At 37.9% G+C, this 23,593-nt stretch overlaps 1 protein-coding gene across 1 annotated transcript; it reads left to right on the forward strand.

Moving 5' to 3' along the window:
- Positions 1-1,357: 1,357 nt before the first annotated feature.
- On the forward strand, positions 1,358-2,206 carry LOC124642152. The gene has a single exon (XM_047180465.1). It carries the CDS (start codon positions 1,358-1,360, stop codon positions 2,204-2,206), a length of 849 nt encoding a protein of 282 aa, XP_047036421.1.
- Positions 2,207-23,593: the final 21,387 nt, after the last annotated feature.

Consider the following 23,593-nt stretch of genomic DNA (forward strand, 5'->3'; position numbering starts at 1 on the left):
TACATACTTTAAACGAATAGCCAAACCGTTAACTAGTTCACTAAACAAGACTAATCTTAGTAACTAAAGTCGGATGCATAAACGTTCAGATGTTTCCGAAGCAAATTCATAAGATTAACGTTCAAATTGATGCTGTGAATTATAGCGGGTTGTCGACCTTTGTAGTGAGTTTATGTTTAGGAAGTATTTGTGTGTCTGTCTGTTATATTTTGCGTGAGGTTTACAGCATGTTAAAAACCTATGTGGCTAGAAAGAAAGAAATATTTATTTAAAAAATATGGTTAACGTGAGAATTGAGGATTTTGACTGCTCTCTCAAATTAAACCTTTATTTCTTGAGCTTATTTAGACGTTTATCTAGCTTCAGTACGCTTCAGGAAGAAAAGCATTGAAAACTTAAGGGCTGGCCGTTGCCCAGCAATGGGACAAAATATGCTAAAACATACGTTGTGTTTTTTTACAAAAGATTTGTATATTGTTACGGGTTACATCATTTTCTGAAATATACTTTCTTCATAAAATATATTTAAATGACTAGCTTAAAACAAAAATACCTAACCATTTCAATAATGAGCAAAGCTATCCCAAAATGCTAAACAATCCTAAAAGAAGGCAACCCTAATCAGACTGGCCACACAGCCAATTATATCAGTTAACGCGATAATAACCATTAACGGATAGTTAATTAGTGCTTATCAAGTTAACTATCGGTTAGCAGCTTCCGCTTAACCCTGTAGTGTAAATCAAATCTATTTGCATACGTATTATAGTCTTATTTCAGCATTCATTGCTGGGTGTGTCTACAAGACTAAACTACTTTTATGAAATTGTTCTTCATCATCTCCCGAGCCTTTGAACTACTTTGCACAAAATATCATCATCTCACGGGCCTTTTCCCAACTATGTTGGGGTCGGCTTTCAGTCTAACCGGAAGCAGCTGAGTACCAGTGCTTTACAAGGAGCGACTGCCTATATGACCTCCTCAACCCAGTTACCCGGGTCACCCATTACGACTGGTTGTCAGAACTACTCTGGCTTCTGACTGCAAAAGATGTTCAAACGACAGCCGGGTCATACAGTTTATTATATAAAAGATAGATCGATAGAGATGTGGCGGACTAAAACCTTTATACCTTCCTACCTTTTTGTGTGTGTGTTTTATTTTATATTTTATTAATTTTTCTCCGTCAAGATAGTCTGACATATTACAATATTTTTTACAATCTTGCTGAAGCGTTTTTATTAAATACAGTCCTATTCAGGCCTGCGTAGTACGCTTATGAGCATCTCGCTTAGATGCTACATTGGTGACCCCGACGTGATCTATTCAAACACAAGCGGTGAGCGATTTTACAAAAATGTCGGAGCCAGAAATTTTTTCCGACGCTGACAGTAAGTGCGAAGTATCGAAAGTCGGACTTCCAATGCGTTGTCCGCCCTTTTGTCCGGAAGAACCAGCTGTATGGTTCGCCCAAATAGAGGGCCAGTTTGTCCTAGGAAGAATAAGTAGCGATACGACAAAATTCTATACCGTGGTTACTCAACTAGAAACGAAGTACGCAATGCAGGTTAAAGACATTATCACAAAGCCGCCAGAGACAAATAAGTATGAAAAATTAAAAACTGAATTAATTAATCGTCTTTCTGCGTCACAGGAGAAGCGGATCCAGCAATTATTAATCCATGAGGAGCTAGGTGACCGCCGGCCTTCTCAGTTTCTACGGCATCTACAAAATTTAGCTGGACCCGCTGGTGCTTCGGATTTTGTGAAAAGTCTGTGGACTAACCGCTTGCCGCAAAATATACAGACAGTGATTGCTTCACAGATTGCCGACCTGCCGGTAGAAAAGCTAGCAGAGATTGCTGACCGGGTGTACGACATTGTACCATGCACCCCGCAAGTCGCTGCCACCTCTGCATCTACCAGCACCGCGCCGGACTTGGTCAAAGAAGTAAGCGAACTTACAAAACAAGTTGCCCGGCTGTCATCGCAAATGAACAGCAAGTGGAGAGGGCGCTCTCGCTCTCGCTCACAGTCTCGGCACAACCAAAGAAGGTATTATCGCGGTCGCTCTAATAACTCTAGGACTCCACAGCCACCACCGAACCACCCGCATTGCTACTACCACTACACCTTTGGAGACAAGGCAAACAAGTGTAGACAACCATGCACATTTACGTCGGAAAACGCAAAGGGCGGTCGCTAGTAGCGGCCAACGACCGCCCCTCTTCAACAGGCCGTTTGTTTGTAACCGACCGAAATACGAAAATGCAATTCCTGGTGGATACTGGCTCAGACTTGTGTGTTTTCCCTCGGTCGGTAGTAAAAACGCCGGTGAAACTGTCAAAATTCGATTTGGTTGCAGCTAATAATACGATGATACACACATACGGGCCAACACAGCTACGACTCAACTTGGGGCTCAGAAGGGACTTCACATGGAAGTTCACGGTAGCTGACGTTTCTCGACCGATTATAGGGGTCGACTTCCTAAGTTTTTATAATTTACTTGTCGACTGCCGAAATCAGAGATTGATAGATAACACTACGACACTATCGGTTCCAGGAGCCCATTGCAAGTCATCGGACGACATTGCATCCGTGAAGGCAGTAGTCGGTGATACAGATTACCATAAAATACTTCGTGAGTATCCAGAAATCACCCGACCACCAGGAACACATGTACTGGGTAAGCACAACACGGTGCACCACATAAGAACCACTCCAGGCCCACCGGTAGCAAGCAAACCTCGACGTCTCGATCCAGCTCGAACATTAATCGCCAAGAAGGAATTCGAAGAGATGCTAGCAAGTGGTGTGGCCAGACGGTCGGAGAGCGCCTGGTCCGCTCCTCTTCACCTGGTGAAGAAAAAAGACGACGGATGGAGACCATGTGGCGACTACAGGGCACTAAATGCTAGGACGATACCAGACAGGTATCCTATACGCCACATCCACGATTTCTCCTACCAGCTATCAGGGTGCACAGTATTCTCCACCATAGATCTTGTCAAAGCCTATAATCAGATAAGAACAAATCCAGACGACATTCCGAAGACCGCCATCACTACGCCTTTCGGTCTTTACGAGTTTCCATTTATGACCTTTGGTTTAAGGAACGCCGCTCAGACATTCCAAAGGTTCATCGATGAAGTGCTGCTCGGTTTAGAGTTTTGTTATGGGTATATCGACGATATCCTAGTATTCTCGCAGACCCATGAACAGCACGAGCGGCATTTACGGCAGTTATTCGCCCGTTTAAGAGAATACGGGGTAGTGGTAAACACTTCAAAGTGTCACCTCGGACAGTCAGAGGTAACGTTTCTAGGATACCATGTGTCAGCTGCAGGAACAAAACCTCTAAGTACCAAGATACAGGCTATCCAAGAGTATCCAGTTCCCAAGACGGTCAAGGACCTTCGTAGATTTTTAGGTGTCATTAATTTTTACCGTCGATTCGTCCCAAACGCGGCCAAATTACAAGCCCCATTGAACGCAATACTAGCCGGTCCGAAAATCAAAGGAGCACATCCAGTCAATATGACTCCAGAACTCCTCAAAGCATTCGAAGACATCAAGACTTCATTATCCAACGCAACCCTCCTGGCTCATCCGGATCCTTCAGCTGAGTTGGCCATCGTTACTGACGCGTCTGATACTGCTATCAGCGCTGTCCTGCAACAGCGAAGAGAAGCTAACTGGGAACCTCTAGCCTTTTATTCGCACAAACTAAATGGTGCTCAAAGAAAATACAGCCCGTACGACCGCGAGTTGTTAGCGGTATATGAAGCAGTGAAGTACTTTCGACATATGGTCGAGGCAAGAGACTTCGCGATCTTCACCGATCACAAACCACTGATGTTTGCTTTCAAGTCGAACAGAGACAGCTATTCACCAAGGCAATTCAGATACCTAGACTTTATAGGGCAATTTACTACCGATATAAGGTATATCCCGGGCAAGGAAAATGTGGTTGCTGATGCATTCCCAAGTAGCATTCGGGGTTCTATATAAGATGTCTAGTCGTTCACATGTACTCTACAAGCTGTGTATGTCAGCTGTATATGAGCTGTATAGCTTGCTATAATGCTTTTATTGAACCAGTTTGGGCACAAATTAGACAGCCTTAAGTTCACTATGGCTGTACATTAGAAGTATAATAGCATTATAATAGCAGTTTAAGTAGTAACATCGGACTTAAGGCTGACTTACGGCACTATATGGAACGCAGTGTGAACCATACAACGTACATGAGTGTAATAAAGGGTAACAAGTGGCTAAATACACAGCCTTCACAGTTAAAATCGGACAAAAGTACTCCAGTAAGCTACCTTAAATTCACTTGTGTCCTAAATTATTTCTACATTTTAATGTATTAGTTTGACAATTGTACGGAGTGCACGGATTCGGGGCAAACTAACTCTGGCGGATTATTATTATAATATAACACGCGGTAGTACCTATTTTATGTACTATATCATGTTAATGCCATGGGAATGCAACTTTATCGTGAAATGTATACATATTTACAACTAAAATTTTCACGCGCCTCTGTAAAAACGCTTTATTCATTTTGAAATATTTAAAACTGGCTGAGAGGAAAATTTTCATATTCAGTTTTTGATATTTTATTGGCATTATAATTATACTTCGATAATTAATTTTAACATGAAACCAAACTCATTCGCTCTATCTGCGTATTTTGTGATAAATCTGCATTAATCTTGTAGATTTATTTGGTAAATATTTTAGGTTACGTAGAACAAAATGGTGGAAATGAAATACGGCTATGTGAACTGTTATATAGTCCTTCTAACAGCCTACAGTCCACATGTGAATCATTTAAACACTTCTGTACAGATAGTAAAAAAAGGTTATTTTAAGTATCACAAACAAGTCCTAATACAGCTACTGGCTGTATAACAGTCTAAAACAAGTAAACATAACAGCCTTTGGCTTTATAAATGACCAGAAGTGTTCTATTAAAATGCTAGCTCTATAACATCGAACAAGTAGGCCGTTAAACAGCGGTTGCCGTATCTCTACCCTCCTATAATGCTCTTAGTCAGAAAGCTGACTAAAGGATAGTTGTTAGAGTATTATAACACCCATAACCGTATAAAAGTATTACTCTACACTCCTATAAGTCCCTTAGACAGGTATAGGTGTAATTAATTGCAATAATGCAGCTAATACATCACGAGTGAACTGTAGTAATGCTTTAAGTTCACCTTGGAACTAAATGTGTACTCTTAAATGGAACAAAATGCTACTTGGGTTGTCACGAATCGAGGAAGTGTCACCGACAATAAACTTTGAAGATCTTGCAAAATTCCAGGAAACAGATCCAGAACTGCAAGACCTCATTCGAAATGGGTCCTCACTGAAGCTGGAAAAGGTTGCTACACCAACTGGCAACGCACAAGTTCTATGTGACACTAGCTCGGCTACGCCCCGACCGTATTTGACACCACAACTCCGGAAGCAAGCCTTTGAATCGTTGCACAATTTGCATCACCCTGGATGTTCAGCTACAGTGCGACTGGTGACGCAAAGCTATGTGTGGCCAGGGATCCGCAAAGACTGTAGAGAGTGGGCGAGGCAGTGTTTGCCATGTCAGACTTCTAAAGTCACTCGCCATACCAAATCCCCACCTTCCTCTTACCTAACCCCATCCTCTCGCTTCGCTCACATCCACCTCGACATCGTAGGACCGTTAACCCCTTCGTCTGATTACAGGTATTGTCTTACCGTCATCGATAGATTCACTCGATGGCCCGAGGCTTACCCCTTGAAGGACATCACGGCGGAGGCCTGCGCAGCAGCGCTGGTGGCCAATTGGGTGGCCCGCTTCGGCTGTCCGGCACGGGTGACCACTGACCGTGGCCGCCAATTCGAGAGTCACCTGTTCAAAGCTCTCTCTGCCTTGCTGGGGGCAGAGCATCTTCGCACCACTGCCTACCATCCAGCAGCGAATGGCATGGTGGAACGGCTGCATCGGCAGCTGAAAGCCGCCATCATGTGCCACACCTCTTCGCAGTGGACGGAAGCTCTTCCACTGGTACTACTCGGCATGCGTAACTCGTGGAAAGAAGACATCCAAGCTACGCCAGCCGAGCTCGTCTACGGGGAAGCACTACAGCTTCCCGGTCAGTTCATATCTATGCAAGCAGATTTCACCACAGCTGACGTCACCGAGTACGCAAATCGTTTACGACGTCACATGGCCAGCCTCACTCCGAAACCTGCAGCATGGCATAGCACGTCGCCCTTCTACGTGCCGCGAGATCTTCATTCCTGCTCCCACGTCTTCCTCCGTCGAGACCATGTACGACGTTCACTGGAACCACCGTACGCGGGGCCCTACAAGGTTCTACAGAGGCATGAAAAATATTTCACGATCGAGATACGGGGAAAGCCAAGCAACGTGTCAGTCGACCGCCTCAAACCAGCTTTCATAGCACGTGATGAGGCGCAGCATGAAATCACAAGAGCTGACACTACTAACACCAATACGACATCTGGGGCGAAAATAACGAGAAGCGGGCGTCGTGTAAAGTTCCCCGATTTTTATCGACCGTAGTCACGGTCTGGCCGGGGGGAACATGTGGCGGACTAAAACCTTTATACCTTCCTACCTTTTTGTGTGTGTGTTTTATTTTATATTTTATTAATTTTTCTCCGTCAAGATAGTCTGACATATTATAGTTCGGCCATTCAGAGAATGCGTTCCTGACACGTCGCGATTGAACTGACGACGTAACTTTGCAATGGCGTTGCAGTTACGATAAAAATATTTTTGCTGGTTGTTTACCGTTTTAACAATTGAGGAGCATTAAAACAACATTATTATATCAATAATCAATGAATGTAGTTACGTCGTCAGTTCAATCGCGACGTGTCAGGAACGCATTCTCTGAATGGCCGAACTATACAATATTTTTTACAATCTTGCTGAAGCGTTTTTATTAAATACAGTCCTATTCAGGCCTGCGTAGTACGCTTATGAGCATCTCGCTTAGATGCTACAGAGATGTACTTTATTAGGTACATTTATTTTTGCATTTTTGATCTCAGATCTAATTAAAGTAGGTGACATAATGGGCGGTCTTATCGCTAAAAGTGATGTCTTTCAGAGAACGTTAGACAAGATGGTCACCCATCCACGGACCGACCGCGCCAAGCGTCGCTTAATCACGAACGATGTTTTGACTTAACCACGAACAAAACAGTTAATGTATATAAAACAGTTTGAAATAACCATTCCGTGAGAGTTTTCGTTTCATTTAGCAAAACGTTAAACGGTTATTTCCGATACAGTTTATTGGAATTATGTGAAAGGCTGAGCTTTCACGTTCCTATTGATTTTTGATGGGCTTGTAAGTAGATTATGTTTATTAATTAGACGTGATTATATCTCTATCAATAATTTATGCAGCTGTAATAGAGCAGTCCAATTAATAGGTATTATAAACGCGAAAGTTTGTTTGTAGGAGTATTCCTCAATCAAATCAAACTACTGACCGGATTTTGATAAAACTAAGATGAGAGGGTTAAACGTGTCCTAATGTTTATTAGGTATACTTGTACGTTTTGCGAAAACTGCGAAAATGATCATGAATGTAAATCATAGATGCAAAAATAATTCTGTCTGTCAAAAAACTAGCATAATTACTAAGAAATCTTACACCAGACATATTTAATTTCTCAAGAATAGCTAAAATAATCCATGTCTCTTGTACTAAAATGAAGTATATTCCCCAGCATATGGCGCACGTAAATTGTCTAGAAGTTAGCCGAGTTGTGACGCTAGAAACTTTTGATAACGTCACATTGTTACGTGTGCTCGTAGCAATGTGCACGACTTGTTAAGGATTTCTTGCAAGAAGAAGAAGAATATTTCTGACTAGATGTTCCATACGGGTTGAACTGCTTTCTGCAACTGGATAAAAAGTGGAATATGTCTCTTTTGATCGCTTTGACCATTGTACCATTGTACCAGTGGTTTTAATTTTCGGGTGACAGATAGATCAACAAACCAAAACCAGTCACGAAATTGAAGTCCAATGATTGCCGCCGTAGAAGCCGACCCTAACAAGGATAGGGAAAGGCTAGGCGATTTGACAACTGAAAATGGTGCAACCTACAGTGAGGAAAGTATTCTAAAGCAAATTCTGACAATCCTCTTAAACCACCAGCGTAATATTAACATTTTCCAGCACCAGAATCTTTCTATCACACTCTTAAAGTACCAGGAGAGCATAAACATAAACCAGTAACGTCACAAATCAGAAAATATCTCACCCACTTCGTTCGTAGCATGGAGAACAAAATGACTAGCGGAGGTGCCATAACGGAAAATCTCCTAAGAAAGTAGCGCGCCAAAATGCGGGTGTGGAGGTACCAGGAACGTTACTGTCTTCGCCCTTATACGCCGTCTTTGATCCCGATTTTGTTTTTAGGGTTCTGTACCCAAAGGGTACAACGGGACCCTATTGTTTTCGCTCCTCTGTCCGTCCGTCCGTCCGTTTGTCACCAGGCTGTATCTTCTTGAGCGAGTCCGACTCGTATTTGGCCGGTTTTTGTAATACCAAAAACAGTTGACAGATGTCTTAAAGAACCCAAACGTTTCGTTAGTTCACTCGTGACTGATCGCACACTGTACGTTTTTGACCTAGAAAAAGGCGCCTGACCATCATCACCATATTATCTTATGGCATCTCTCATCTTTCCTTAATTCGTGGTTCTTTGCTTTATCCTGAAAATTTTCCCGGAGAATTTTCCAATTTCATGAAGCCTTTGCCGGTGCTATTTTTCTACTGTAGACGTAAGCGTGAAAATTGTAATTACGTCTTCTGCAGGTGACAGGATCGATTTAAGCTGAAGCTTTAAGGGGACATCAATCGGTTTTTGGATTTAAAATTTAATATGAAATTTTTTTTCGGTAAGAGCTTTAGTTTGGTGATGTTTATATTTTGGAATTTATAAGTGTAGGTTCTGTTATACAGTGTCATTTAATTAGATATTTGTAGTGGAATAACTGAATAGGTACATGAGCTAGTTAAATTAATTTAGAAATTATCTAGAATCTCATATCAAAGAAACGGGGCCATTTGCCACAGTTTTATCTCTATGTGATACATTTTATTTCTACTATTAATACCAGTAGATCATACCGACACAGATTACGAAATAGTTTCTACGTAAATACTACTATGTTTTGAATATTTAAATAGTATTTCATAGAACTGATATGAATTGGGTCTAGACTGTGCTTTCAACTTGCTCAGGTAATATCTCTAACTGAAATTCATACATTATTTCAGTTAAATTATATTTCAAGATAGACTTATAAACGTCACTTCAAAAACGCAATGTGACACTACCCCTTTAAGGTCATTAGTACTTTTGTAACTTAGATCTACCTACGCCAAAATTTGACCTTTCCTACTCATTTTCAAAAACGAAATCAACGTAAAAGCGTCTAAGTAATTAATATTTTGTAATGACGCACGCCTTTGATTCAAAAGAAGCTGTTTTTGCGTCCATATCTTCAGAGCCCTCCCATTAAGCAGATTGAATGAAAACAGACGATATTTAGAGTACCCGCAAACTGCAAACTAAACAGTCGGCCGACAGTTGGTCCGAAAGTTGAAAATTTTTTTTTTAAATAAATTGTGATTTAAATCAAGGTTTTCAGTGGGTGTGATGTGATACCGGGCAAATACCTGATCGTTGTTTTGTGCGTACTAATATTCATATCATATTATTCATTGCATTCCATAATGTAGGTACATTAGGTGGAGAATAGAGGTATAATATAAAAATGATTGTCACAATTATGGACCCTGATGGGAACAGAAAAATAGTTAGAAGAGAGTAGTGATTTAATGTAAGATAGTACTTTATATTATTTACTTAATAGCTTTCTTTTATAGTGTAAGCTTCTGCCCGCGGCCTCGCCCGCGGCTAGTTCGGTTATATTGCGTTTCCAAGAGAACTCTTCAAAAGTCCGGGATAAAAACTGTCCTATGTTCTTTCTCAAGGTCAACTCTAACTCTGAACCAAATTTTATTAAAAACAGTTCAGTGGTGAAGGCATAACCGACAGACAGACATAGTTACTTTCGCATTTATAATACTAGTAGGGATAAACCATACTGATTTACAAGCCCGAACAAATTGTCGGCCGATGAAAATTTTGTAGTGTGCGGTTCCTCTTAAGGAGAATCTTCATTACATTGAGTAGTTTTTGCAATTAACTCAGTTTACGTCTTTATGTTTTGCATTAATTTGATGAGAGTTGGAAATTTTATTTAAATGAGTGTTATTGTGGTTTTATTAGGCTGTTAATTGTTTCATCTAATTAAGTTAAAATAAGTGCACTTTTTCGATTAGGATAATTCTTTTTCTTCTTCTTCTTAGCGTTTATCCCGTCTTGTGACGGGGTCCGCTTTCCGTATTAGGATAATTATTGAACCATATTTTGAAGAAAACATATTTGTTAAAATTTTTGTTGTCACATATTATTTAACTTATCTTTTTGCCCTCGGTGATTTTATTAAATCCCACAGACTTTAATAACTGCTAAATCTTACTTACTAATAGTATCAAGCTCAAAATATTAAAGCAAAACTCAGATCTGTTAAAATATTTTAGTGTTAGATAGTCAATTTACCGAGAAAGGCAGAGTTGAAGCTAAAAATGTTTTAATTCATAAACAATTACAATTAATTCAGATTACCTGTGAAAAACAACACATTGTTATCAACACTAGCTTAGATATTCTTCTACTACAGAGCAATAATTCCTTATCTAAACTAAACTATATAACGCAGTCTATTTTCCTCGCTGACGTCACAAGCTTTCATTATTCATTACTCTGCGGAGGTTCTATAAATACTTCAAGTTGCCCTATAGTGAGATAGGTGCATAGAGCGTAAATAAACAGAAGTGACGTTATACGTGTTACTTGTCGGTTAGTACATTGCACGTCGATGTTCTTGGAATGACCTGTCTGTGAGATTTTGTAGTCTGTGTTGTGGATGGTTTGGGTATTGAGTTGCATTGGATAAGTGTCATATTGTGTAGAGGATTTTTGAGCATTGTCTTCTGTTATAGTGTATTGCATAAAAAACAATAATGATACTTGTTATAGAACTTTTTATTATGTGATTTTAAATTAAGTTAATTAAGTGCCAGTATTTACTAAAAATATGGAAGTTGGTTGTAAGTAGGTAAGTAGCTAATAAATGAAAAAGAGATGAAAGCAGCCTCTTTTATGAAGTTCGTACAAAATAGATTATCTTGCAGATACCTCGTATTTCCAACTAAATGACCCCCCCTTAATTTCTGTGGCACATAATTTGCGGTCTCCGTTTAGAACAATTAACCAACCAGATACGTCATTTCCGAGTATTCTCTGCCAAAAGGTGACGGTTTGATATATTCCGCTCGGTATTTTTGATCGACTCCGGTTGGTACGTATGGATGGTGTCACATGTACATATACGTATAGAGACAAACTATTTAATTGACAACTACCAGTACAATAATATCGTTAATAACCGAGCTACAGATTTTGCCACTCAAATTGTATCGCGTGTACGCTCGGTTTTGCTACGCGCGGAAAATCTGCCAGTGCGAAAACGTTGTAATGATATGATCAAAAAAACATGAATGAACTATCACTATTTGCCATCCTCACGTAATTTGACAGACTTTTTCGGCGATTCCAGTTGGTTGCCTGCTCTAAGAGTCTTCGTTAATTGGTTTACCATCTTCATCACAATGCTGACAGACGATTCTTCAGCTCTTTTTCTTGGAAATAAATTATACTTGAAGAATGGAAGTCATAATTATATTAGATGCAGAACTAATTGTGATTGAAGATCTTTTTATGGACTTAAAAGTTTATTTTTAATTATGTGTTAATTTAATTAGCTACTGAATAGGTATAACGATTCTATTATCTATATATTTGACTTTCAGCGTACTTTTCTTGTAGAGTACTGGAAATTATAATATAGTATAGTAGGGTCCAATATCATAAAGCGATTTTTCACAGTTTGTTAATTTTGTGTGTTATGTGGGTTAATCCTAGGAATTACTGGTCTCATTAGAAAAAATCTAGGATTTTGTATCAATATATTTTATATGCGAAAAGTAGATGTAGCGTCCGCCGCCCACATCTTCGTTTTGGGGGTGACGGGGTCACCACATATTTTAAATGATTTAAAAAAAGGCGTCTTAGGCCTCTTTTCAATAAGTATACCCTGAAAATAAAGACAGACTTATCTTATTTTGTGTGCATAAATACACTCGAATAAAAGCATTTCGACTCTTATTTGACGCAGTATATTCTGAAAGCATTATGTCAGAACAAAAACAGACAGAACACATCACATGTGACGCTGACCAGACGCGGTCTGACGTCTGACGAATAATTGAGAATACGCGGAATACGTTAAGGCGATTATATTGTGTGGTGTAAGTTATAAGCGGTAGCGTTTAGCGAGGAAAGGCATTTTAGAAGGGTGGGCATCCCAACCTAACGTTATTTTTTTAATAACACAGACATACGGCCGCATACTTAAACGTCACTTAATTTTAATTGTAAATCATACTTACGCAAATAATTGTTTCAACATGAAAAAGACTTCAATAACAGCGCTTTCACATTAGCGGTTTTCGGATACCGGTTCAAACAATGACAAGTTAAACCGCGTGGAAAATGCGCTAGTGTGACAGAGCTAAGATTTAAAGTTATGTAACGTTACAGTATTGAACAGCGTGAACCTGATTACCTCAACAATACAATATATTTCACTCCATACATATTTTCAGTGAAAAAACAGCTGTCCTTACACCGACAAAAGACACCAATTTACTTTCAAGAGAAATTACCAAATAAGGATTTACACACTGCATTGTCAAAAACCCTTCAAAAACCTTTAAACTCGTTAGTCAATATTATTACAGTAAGAGACATACTGCACACTTTAAGTCGGCCGATAGTTTGTTTGGGCTCATAAATCAGTATGAAGATGAATGGTAGTGCGCACATTACAACGATCAGGTATTTAGCCGGTATCAGACCGACTGAAAACTTTGATTGTAATCAAGATTTAGTTTAAAAATTTTCAACTGTCGCCCAACTGTTTAGTCTGCAGTTTGCATTTTAAAATACTTTCATCAATTTTAAATCATTAATGATAAATAACCAAATAATGTACTTCCTTTCCCATTTTTATTTCATAACTTGTAAATATTCTTTAGTTTATTGTTATTTTTACTTTAAGTTTACACATATTATTTCTGTAAATAGTAATTATAATATTATATTCTTGTTGTAAATAAATGATACAGCAACTAGCAAGGTTACCAAATAAAGATTGATACACTGCATTGTCAAAAACCCTTAAAATCCTTTAGACTCGTTAGTCAATTATTATTACAGGAACAGTTCAAAAGGTAATAATTAAGTTTGAAACTTTACTCGTAATATATGAAGTTGATGGGTGACGGTATTCATAGTGAGAGTTATTTCTCCCCCGGGGGAAATGGGGACTCAAACTATTGGAATATTGGAGTAATTATCTGCATTATGATGGGGTGCCAATGGAAGTTTGAGTATGTGAGTTTTTGAGTAATTTTTGATTATTTTAAGTAAGTAATTATTATAGATAAGTACATAGAACCGGCGATATCTACTAGGCTGATAAATACTTTGTGATTTGGTTGTCGTGATTGTGGTATAGACTTGTCGTGGAAGTGTTTTTTAATGAAATGACGAACACATATTAATCTAAAATACCAAGTAACAACGTAGAAAAAAAACATTTTATTCCACTCAATAAATATCCCAAATGCAAGTAAGACCGTTGCAATCAGAAATTCAATTATTACATTAAGTGCAGATATTAATTTTCTCATAAAACACATCACTATTATATTAACTAACGTGAAACCAAAGACCAAATGCTGCAATCAACTTCAAACCGCTCAACTAATCCATAGATTCACTAACAAGCGTTTTATTACTAAACAAACAATGATGGAACTCTCAAGTTTCTACACACAAATCATTAAATTGGTAAACTATGTCGTTCTGGTAAAATGGCGGCTTTTGAAATATCATCGCTTTAAACAAACGACCGGGCCATAGTAACAAATTACTGCCTAGTTAACATCGTGTTGGGCCATTAAAGCGGCGATGATTTCTATAAAATTTATTTTTATTGCTGTCACTAGAAAATTATAAAAAAACGACATATTGGAGTTTCTCGTCAAACTAATAAAATATGACATCAATGTTTTAAATTTATATTTTTTTTACAATAATATTAAGTCTATAAAATTGCGAGTAAAAATCTTCAATCTTAACTACACTGCTTAACAATAAACGCGTCGAAAACAATCTACTTTCGCATTCATAACGTATTTTGTAAAATAAACGAAAAAAATAAAACTCGGTAATCTTCGAAGAGTTGAATGTAAAATATTTCTCAAGAGAATTTATTGCAGTTGTTTGTAACACCTCGTCTTTAATGAGCCAAAAGATAAACGTACGTGTCGATAAGAAACTAGTAACCGGTTCAATCCAGTTTTATTTATTTATAAACTGTCGTGGGAGGACTCCATTCCACTTTGTTTTCATTATCCCTGTGTTATTACAGTATTTTTTAAACAAAAGAAAAATATCGTTCTTTTGTTTATTCTCACTCAGCTTTATTATTTTTATTTATTAATATCGCTTTGGTGTTGACTTTTAAAGTGTTACTTTTTGAATATTTAAATAAAGTGCAGTGGATTGCTTTTACTTGATTTGTTTGAAAAAAAGTTAAAAGCAGCATATATTTTTATTTATTTTCCTTCTTTTGCGCTTACTATACGATCACTTTTGGAGGAGCATCTCAATTCATGGGGATGTTTTTAAAAGTATACATATATGTATATTTACCTATTCACCATTTTTTTTTCATTTTCACTAATTACAAACAAGACACGAATTTATAATATTATCCTAATTTCTATGACAACAAATACCCGCTAGTTTCATGGCCCCAAACAGTAGTAACCACAAAAATGCACCGTACATTGTGACTTAACACATTCTTTGAGGAATTCTCGTCTCGTTCACAACCGCTGATCTACCGAAACTCGGTAAACATTTGATTAACATTAAACCGAGGTTAACAGTGCGTTTAGTTTAAACACTTATTTCCCGTTTGGATTTATCGATAGCAATAATCTGTGAATTGAAAATTTTCGTTTTCTTGCAATGATTTGTTTATTTTCATTTAATTCTGAATCTACATTATGTAAGTCTGTATGTCGAGCTTTCACGCTACAACTACTGAAGCGATTTAAATGTTTAGAATAAAGTTAGTTAAAAGCCTGAGAAAGCCTTTTTTCGGGTATGGAAACAAACTTTAGTATCTCAATAAATATTTAAGTCTAAATGCTATCCACTTTAGTTGAATTTGAAAAAAAAAAACAAGGACCATTTTAAATTAGGACAAAATGTTTATTACTTAACTATCACTTTAAGTCCGCTACAAAATACATTTTAAAAACTGTTTAAGTCGTAAAACTAACAAGTCACTTAAACTTTAAGCAAGCTAAATAGACCATTTAATTGTTTATTTACGAGCGCAACCCACTATCGTATACTTATACAAATACCCTTCAAGTGAACCCAAACACTGAAGACTAAACAGTCGGCCGACAGTTGACCCGATAGTTGACAAACTTTCTTTTAGATCTTGATTCCAATCTAAGTTTTCAGTCGGTCTTTTTTCAAAAATCCATCGGTGAGGGAGTGTCAGACTATTACTGACTAAAAACCGTCATGTTCCGTCGCGTCGTAGGCCTTTTATGTACCAAGGCCGCGGTAACTCTTTCGAACAATCCCGCGGCGCCGCAAGCTTTCAGTCGGTCTGATACCGGCTAAATACCTGATCTTTGTAACGTGCGCACTACCATTCGTCTTCATGCTGATTTATGAGCCCAAACGAACTATCGGCTAACTAAAATTTTGCACTTTGCTATCTAAACTACGTTTGACAACTCGGAACATTGCATAGAGTACTGCAGAGAAACCACTTTTTAGTTGAGAGTATTTAGGGATCTATCAGACAGGGAGAAGTCACGCGGTCAAGCGTTCAAGCGGTCAGTTTTGCGTTCTCTGTGTCATATTACTCATATTACGTTACATAGGACAACTCACACAGGAGGTATTCTGACTGGGTCGGACAAGTAGAAGTCGTAGTAGAGTTCGAACGCAAAACTGACCGCTTGAACGCGTGACCGCTCCCTTAGAGAGCACACTATGAGTGTATTTTGAAGAAACTTTGAGGATCACTTAATACAATCTACCTTTTACTGGACTTGCCTTCAAGACGCGAGTAACACCGTAGTCAACAGCTAGTCTTGAAACCAAAAATAACCTCATTAAACGATGGGCTAATAAAATCGTGTGACATAAACGGAGTGTCCGCGATACGAATCTATAAGTACCTTGGTTTTATTTCAACTTGAACTACAGCCGTGCGTGGGCGCAGGAATTCTCAACTTGTTGTTTTAATTTCGTTACAAAACTAAATTAAGTTCGATAAGTTTTATTTGAGAGAGTGTCAAAAGAGATTTATTATAGTTTTTATAGACTGTCCTGTTAACTGTCTTTAAATTAATTGGCAAATATGAACTTAGTAACACGAAAGATTTCAAAGTCGCGCAGAGTAAATAGGGCTAGGAAATAAATTCATCTAGATTGTAGGTACATGGACTGATTTTTGAGATCAATCTAGTCTGTGTTTGTCAATATATAAAGTATAATACAACTTCTGCCAAAAGTATTAGAAACAAAAAAAAAATAAGAACGAAGAAAACTTGTCTTTTAATAAAATTAAGCACAACATTTATTAAAAGCCCCAATTCTCAAATCAAGGAACAAACTAAAACATTAAACAACTTGGCATTTTATTCTGACCCGTTAAACCGTATATTATGAACACGACATCACATAACAAAACTCGACTCCTATAACCTAAATACACTGAAATCTGGTACATAACTCATCCGCCATTTAAAATACGGCGAACAAAGCTTCGTAAATAAGTAATTTAGCTAAAAGCAACATTTTGACATATTGTACGCATGAACAATAGTATTTTTTGTACAAATTACTGTTGTCCAATATAAAGGGGACGGCCATTTTGTACGCGGAGAAAAGGCGGGAACTTTTTTGGCGGGATAAAAAATTATCTGTGATTCGTGCGAATTTGTTTTTTTTTTCTTTTGACGCGAAAGCGTTTTGTTAGGTTGATGTCTGTTTCAAGAGTGATGATGGATTGTATATATTTTTGCTGTCGATAAGTAAAATGGTTTGATGTTGATTTTTTTGTGCCTTATTTTTCCTGAGAGTTGATTTTTATACCTAGATTTTTCACAGGAATAAGTTAATTTACGTTTACAATAATGTCAATTGTGTCACTACTTTTTAAAGCGAATTTTTCACCTGGTTCTTTCCGCACAATTCAATAAGGCGCTAATTATCTTAAAGCTTTTCATCCGTTGTATAAATTTCATATAATGTTCTCAATCTAACCAGATTAAACACAAACCTTCAAATAAACCTGCACCCTGAAACTTCACATCATACTACCTGGCCATGCAATGATCCAGTAGAAACCGATAACTACTACCCATAACCAGATCAAACCGGCCATGAGCGGATGTAACCAGTCCCGAACGCAAATGACTTATCCCTAACATTTATTTGCAACCCTATGGGAACAGGGTGTCTGTGTTTTGGTATACATTAGCGGACTGTCTCGGACTGTTGGCTTTTATGGTTGTCCAATTGAGTGCTGTAGTGTTTTATAAAGGGTTTAAAATGTAAGGGCAATTGTTGGTTTGTAAAGAAGATTTAGTGACATAAGTTGTTTTTCAATATTTTGGGTTCATTATAATATTAACAAATGCACAATGCTGTAAGTACTAAACATTGCGAAGAATGGCAAACAATTTTTTTAAGACGAAATAAATATCTACGAAGAGCTAAAACTCAAAATCCCTGCCATTTACTACCCTAATATTTAAACAGTCTCCCTAGAAGATCCTAATAATTTTCGCCGCGCAATTCCAGAAAAAAACCTTAACCCACAAAAACTATCTAACACAAGTAAGTACATCAAACCGAAAATCCCACCTTTTAACAACGGTGAAAACTTCATATAGAAAAACATAGTCGCTGACGTAACAGGATTTGTCCGTCGTTTCGTCAAAATCATGGTTACACGACACCAGTCCCCAGTTGAGTACAAGCAGACTACAGTCTAAATAGTCGGCCGACAGTTGATCTGATGATTGGCAAAACTTGTTTGAAAATCTCGTTTTCGATCAAAGTTTTTAGTCGATCTGATACCGGCTAAGTACCAGATCTCTGTAATATGCGTAGGACATTCATCTTCATACTGATTTATGAGCCCAAACCAACTATCGGCCAATGCAACTTTTCTGTTTGTATGTACTTTCTAAGTATGTAAGTAAGTCTGACACCAGTCTAACAAAGGGGTATTGGGTTGCCCGGGTAACTGGGTTGAGGAGGTCAATTAGGGCAGTCGCTCCTTGTAAAACAAATACTGGTACTGCACTACATCGTTTAGACTGGAAGCCGACCCCAACATAGTTGGGAAAAGGCTCGGAGGATGATGATGTACTTTCTAAGTATAATATCTTGGACACCAATAACCGTGTTTCAGAGGGTACAATAAACTGAAGGTCCTGGCTGTCATTGAACATCTTTGGCAGTCGTTACAAGCAATCAGATATCAGTAAGTCTGATAACCAGTCTTACCTAGAGGTATGTGTTGCACGGGTAACTGGGATGAGGTCAGATAGACAGTCGCTCCTTGTGGCACACTGGTACTCAGCTGCATCAGGTTAGACTGGAAGCCGACCCCAACATAGTTTAGAAAAAGCTAAGCAGATGATGAAACAAACTATCGGCCGACTAAAAGTTTACAGTGTGCCTCTTACTTAGTATAACTCCACCGATTTTGACAGATAAGGGATTTCGTAGAAAAGTTGTGAGTGATGTCTCTTACTCAAGTTTTGGGGACCCAATTTATAAGAGGTAGCGGGGCGGGGGGAAAGCGGGGGTGTGTGTGTATGTTTTTAGGGTAATTGGTAAATATGAAATGTTTTGGGACTTGGTTAAATGTGAGGTGATTATTTTTAAGTGTCGTGAATTTTGAGTTTTTAACCCCCGACGCAAAAACGACGGGGTGTTATAAGTTTGACGTGTCTGTGTGTGTGTGTGTGTGTGTATGTGGCATCGTAGCTCCCAAACGGATGATCCGATTGTAATGCGGTTTTTTTTGTTTAAAAGGAGTGTCATTCGGGAGTGTTCTTAGCTATGTTTGGTGGAAATCGGTTCAGGTCTTCAAGGTCATCAGCTCGTTTGTTAGGTGTGAGAGGAATGTTACACGCTCAGTTTACTTGCAAGCATGTGTGGGATCTGAAATTTGAAACACTAATGTCTTCTGGAACCACTGAGCTGGTCTGCTGTTAGGGCACGAAGGTAGGAGACGTAACCCTGAACTGCCTTTTAGTAAACCCATCGAGTTTGGGCTCGTTGAATTTGTCTTGACTAGTTCTCTTCAATTGACGAGAACCTGATACTGGAAATGGGATGTGGCGGATGAAACCCTGGAATGCCGGAATGAAACGGATAAACCGATTTATATCTTCGCTGAAAATCTAGAATTACCAAAGGTTTATGTTTCCTCAATCTGTGCAATTCTCCCAGAGCCAGTATGTTATGAGGATTGTTAAACAGCATCCTTTGGCCGAGATCGCATAGAGCGACCCCATCTTAAAATAAAAGAAATTAACTGAAAGAAAGAAAAATTAAGGAGCTCCTTCAAAAAGCATGAAATAAAATTAAATTATAAATTTAAAAAATCCCCCGACCCAAAAAAAGTACGCAATTAGTATGACAAAAGGTTAAAAACGCTAAACCCTATAAAAAGCAAAAAATAACTTTTAACACTACGTAAGTACCAACTAAAGCATGTCAGACTAAACTAAATTTTGACGTGTCGGGGGACCGCTTTTACCTTCAAAAATACTTACATAAATCAAATGATACCTAGCTAATTACAACATTCGTATAAAACAAAATTATATACATAGTTATAAGTAGTATATACTTAATTACTTCTAACGTTAGGCTAATAAATTAGAGCGGTCCCCCGACACGACAAAATTTAGTTTAGTCTGACATGCTTTAGTTGGTACTTACGTAGTGTTAAAAGTTATTTTTTGCTTTTTATAGGGTTTAGCGTTTTTAACCTTTTGTCATACTAATTGCGTACTTTTTTTGGGTCGGGGGATTTTTTAAATTTATAATTTTTAATTGCCTGTATCTATTTAAAAGAAACTTTGAGAGGTTGTGAAACAAGAAAATAATGATAGGTACTATCGAAATATGAAATCTGCAATAAGAAAGTTTAATTCCCCCCGATGTTAGTTGCAAAATGTATTGAAATGTATTGATTTATATTATCATTTTCATCTTTTATTTTGTGAGGCAAAAAATATCCTCTAATACAGCACTTAATCCAAGAGATCTATAGAAAATCTCAAACACATCCAGCAGTTAGTTTTAACAAGTATCTCTTACGATACCTTAACACCGATATCACACGTTTATTACCCACATAAGAAGATAACTACTCACAATTTCCTCCGTTAATCCGAAAAACACGAAAATCGCTGCCCGCCCCGCTAACTTTCCTCAATCACACCGCAGCGCAACGTTAAAATACCCAGGAGAAAATTCCCGACGAAAATTGCTCGGGGCCTCCGCGGGACGAACAAACCGTTATGTGCAAACGTTCACTAAACATCGCTTACACTTTTTACTTATGTCCCGCTACGGTGTAACATGTGACCACGACCTCAAGGGATTATAGACTTTATGTTTCAGGAAATAAAGTTGGTAATGCCTTGGGGTGCTTTAATGGGTTTTGACGAAAAAATTTAGATGTTACCGAATGTATCGTTAAATCTCTGTCGGTAAACAGATATTATTAAGTTTTTATGCTTTGCCGTATATTTTTGCGTGGGTGTCGTGTGTTGGCGAAAATTATTATTTTACCCTCTTGGTCTTTATACGATTTTCAGTTAAAACCTGAAAATCTACAAGAAAGCTGATTTAACAGCAGTTTTTTATGCTGTTTTACCATTTGTCCAGCCTTTTTCCTACTATGTTAGTTTGTTTTACAAATGTCACCCGACACCCACAGAAACGTGCCTTCCGAATCACGAAAGAACTCGTCATGACACAATGGTCACCCATCCACAGACCGTCGCTTAACCTAATAATAGATCGACCCTTGTAGCTGTTACTTAGCCACCAGCTCAAAGAATATTGCCCAGATAACTAACAATACCTATCACTTTAATGTACTTTTCTACTACTAAAGTACATACGGATCATTAGTTCTGATATTTACCGGGTCATTAGTAACTTAGGGTTCAATACCCGTGTCAGGTAATAAATAATATCTGCGGGTTGTTCGAAAGAGATACCGCGGCCCTGGTACATAAAAGGCCTATGACGGAACACGACGGTTTTTAGTCAGTAAGAGTCTGACACTCCCTCACCGCTGCTAACCCACAGCGGGAGGGGTCATTTGATGATTTTTGACGTCGGAAAAAAAAAAAAAAAAAAAAGGTAATAAATAATATACATATCGAATAATAGATAAGAGCTAGTTGTTTTTCTAATAATGTTATTCGGTCTAAAAAGTTATTTATACTAATATTATAGAGAGGAAAACTTTGTTTGTTTGGTTGTAATGGATAAACTCAAAAACTACTGGACCGATTTTAAATATTCTTTCACCATTAGAAAGATATATTATCTGCGAGTAACATAGGCTATATTTTATCCCGGTGCGGGCAGTAGCTCCCACGGGACGCGGGTGAAACCGCGGGAAAACGGCTAGTTAGAAATAAAACACCAGATAGTTTGGAAAGGCAAGGCCAGGTTTTTAAATTGGTGGAACCCGGCTGTCATTCAAACATCTTTGGTAGTCGTTACGGGTAGTTAGAAGCCAGTCAGTCTGACAACGAGCCTCACTTAGAGTTATCAGGTTGCCCGGGTAACTGGATTGAGGAGGTCAGATAGGCAGTCGCCCTATGTAAAACGCTGCTACTCAGCTGCATCCGGTTAGACTGGAAGCCAAGCCCAACATAGTTGGAACAAGGCTAGCCAGATTAATAATATAATTATAACAACAAAGTCAGCATTATTTATTCATGAACTCATGTAGTAATTACCTTTATCAAACGTAAAACAAAATACTAATTTCTCAAAATAATGGGCTATCGTATTTCAACTTCCACGAAATAAATGTGTTTCTATGTAACCGTCGACATAAATAGGAAGGCCATTAATAAATTAACTGAAGAACGTTACCTTTTAATGAGATTGGGTACATAGATCTCTTTAATAATATTGTAAATGTGAAAATAACTATATCTGTTCATCTATTTGTTGCTCTTCCACGCAAAAACTAATGAATCGATGTAAATATTTGCTTGAGAATGGACTTCTTTTTTTTACCCAGTTGCTGGAAGTGGTTTTTTTGGGATGTAAATAGCACATTATCTTCTCGAGAGTTTGTTTATTGTTCCTTATGACACTCTTTTTTAACGACATCAAAAATCATCAAATGACCCCTTCCGCTGTGGGTTAGCAGCGGTGAGGGAGTGTCAGACTCTTACTGACTAAAACCGTCGTGTTCCGTCGTAGGCCGTTTATGTACCAGGGCCGCGGTAACTCGCGCGAACCATCCCGCAGCCCTTCCTTATGACGCTTAAAATTGCTTAATCCTGGTTTACAAAGTACTATGAGAAACCGCTAGAAATAAGTAGTATTATAACTAGATATAGTCAAATAGATAGTAGAAGAATATTTTCTGACAAGGGTCATTAATTCGGACCTCCATACAATTGTGGGCTAATGCTTTTCACCTATACCTAATATACTTAAGTATATTACTATTACACTTCTTCACGTGGAAAACAGGACATATTTGTACACTTCCGTGCAAGATTATCGGGCCAGAGAATTTTCGTGATGTTATTGAAGTGTTCTATTGTTACATAAGTGGTTCTCTTTTGATAAAGGGCCCATTATTTTTGGTAAGTAGTGTACGCTGAGTCTTTGTATGTATGTATGTGTGTCAAATAGGTATAGATAGGTAATGTATTGATTAGCTTTCATCATTTTGGTGTTACGTAATAACTTAATCATTTTGTAGATATGACTTTAGAATTTTATTTTATTTGAACAATACATCAATAAACATTATTATTAAGGAACGGTATGTCAATTCATGTTTCTTTTTTATGACTAGTAATAAGTAGGTATATTAAACTTTATTTTATCAAAAGTAAAAAAAAAAACTTTATATTATTTACCAATACCCAATAAACAAGCCTTACTTATTCACTCTGACTATCAGGTTTTCACACCAAATCTACTGAATCAATTTTAAGGAGAATTTTATTTA

This window comes from Helicoverpa zea, chromosome 24 (genome assembly GCF_022581195.2).
Source record: "Helicoverpa zea isolate HzStark_Cry1AcR chromosome 24, ilHelZeax1.1, whole genome shotgun sequence".
In the NCBI taxonomy this organism is placed as follows: Eukaryota; Metazoa; Arthropoda; class Insecta; order Lepidoptera; family Noctuidae; genus Helicoverpa; species Helicoverpa zea.

Excerpts from the sequence above, each read along its gene's own strand:
- LOC124642152 (XM_047180465.1), top strand. The coding sequence starts at position 1,358 with ATGTCGGAGCCAGAAATTTTTTCCGACGCTGACAGTAAGTGCGAAGTA.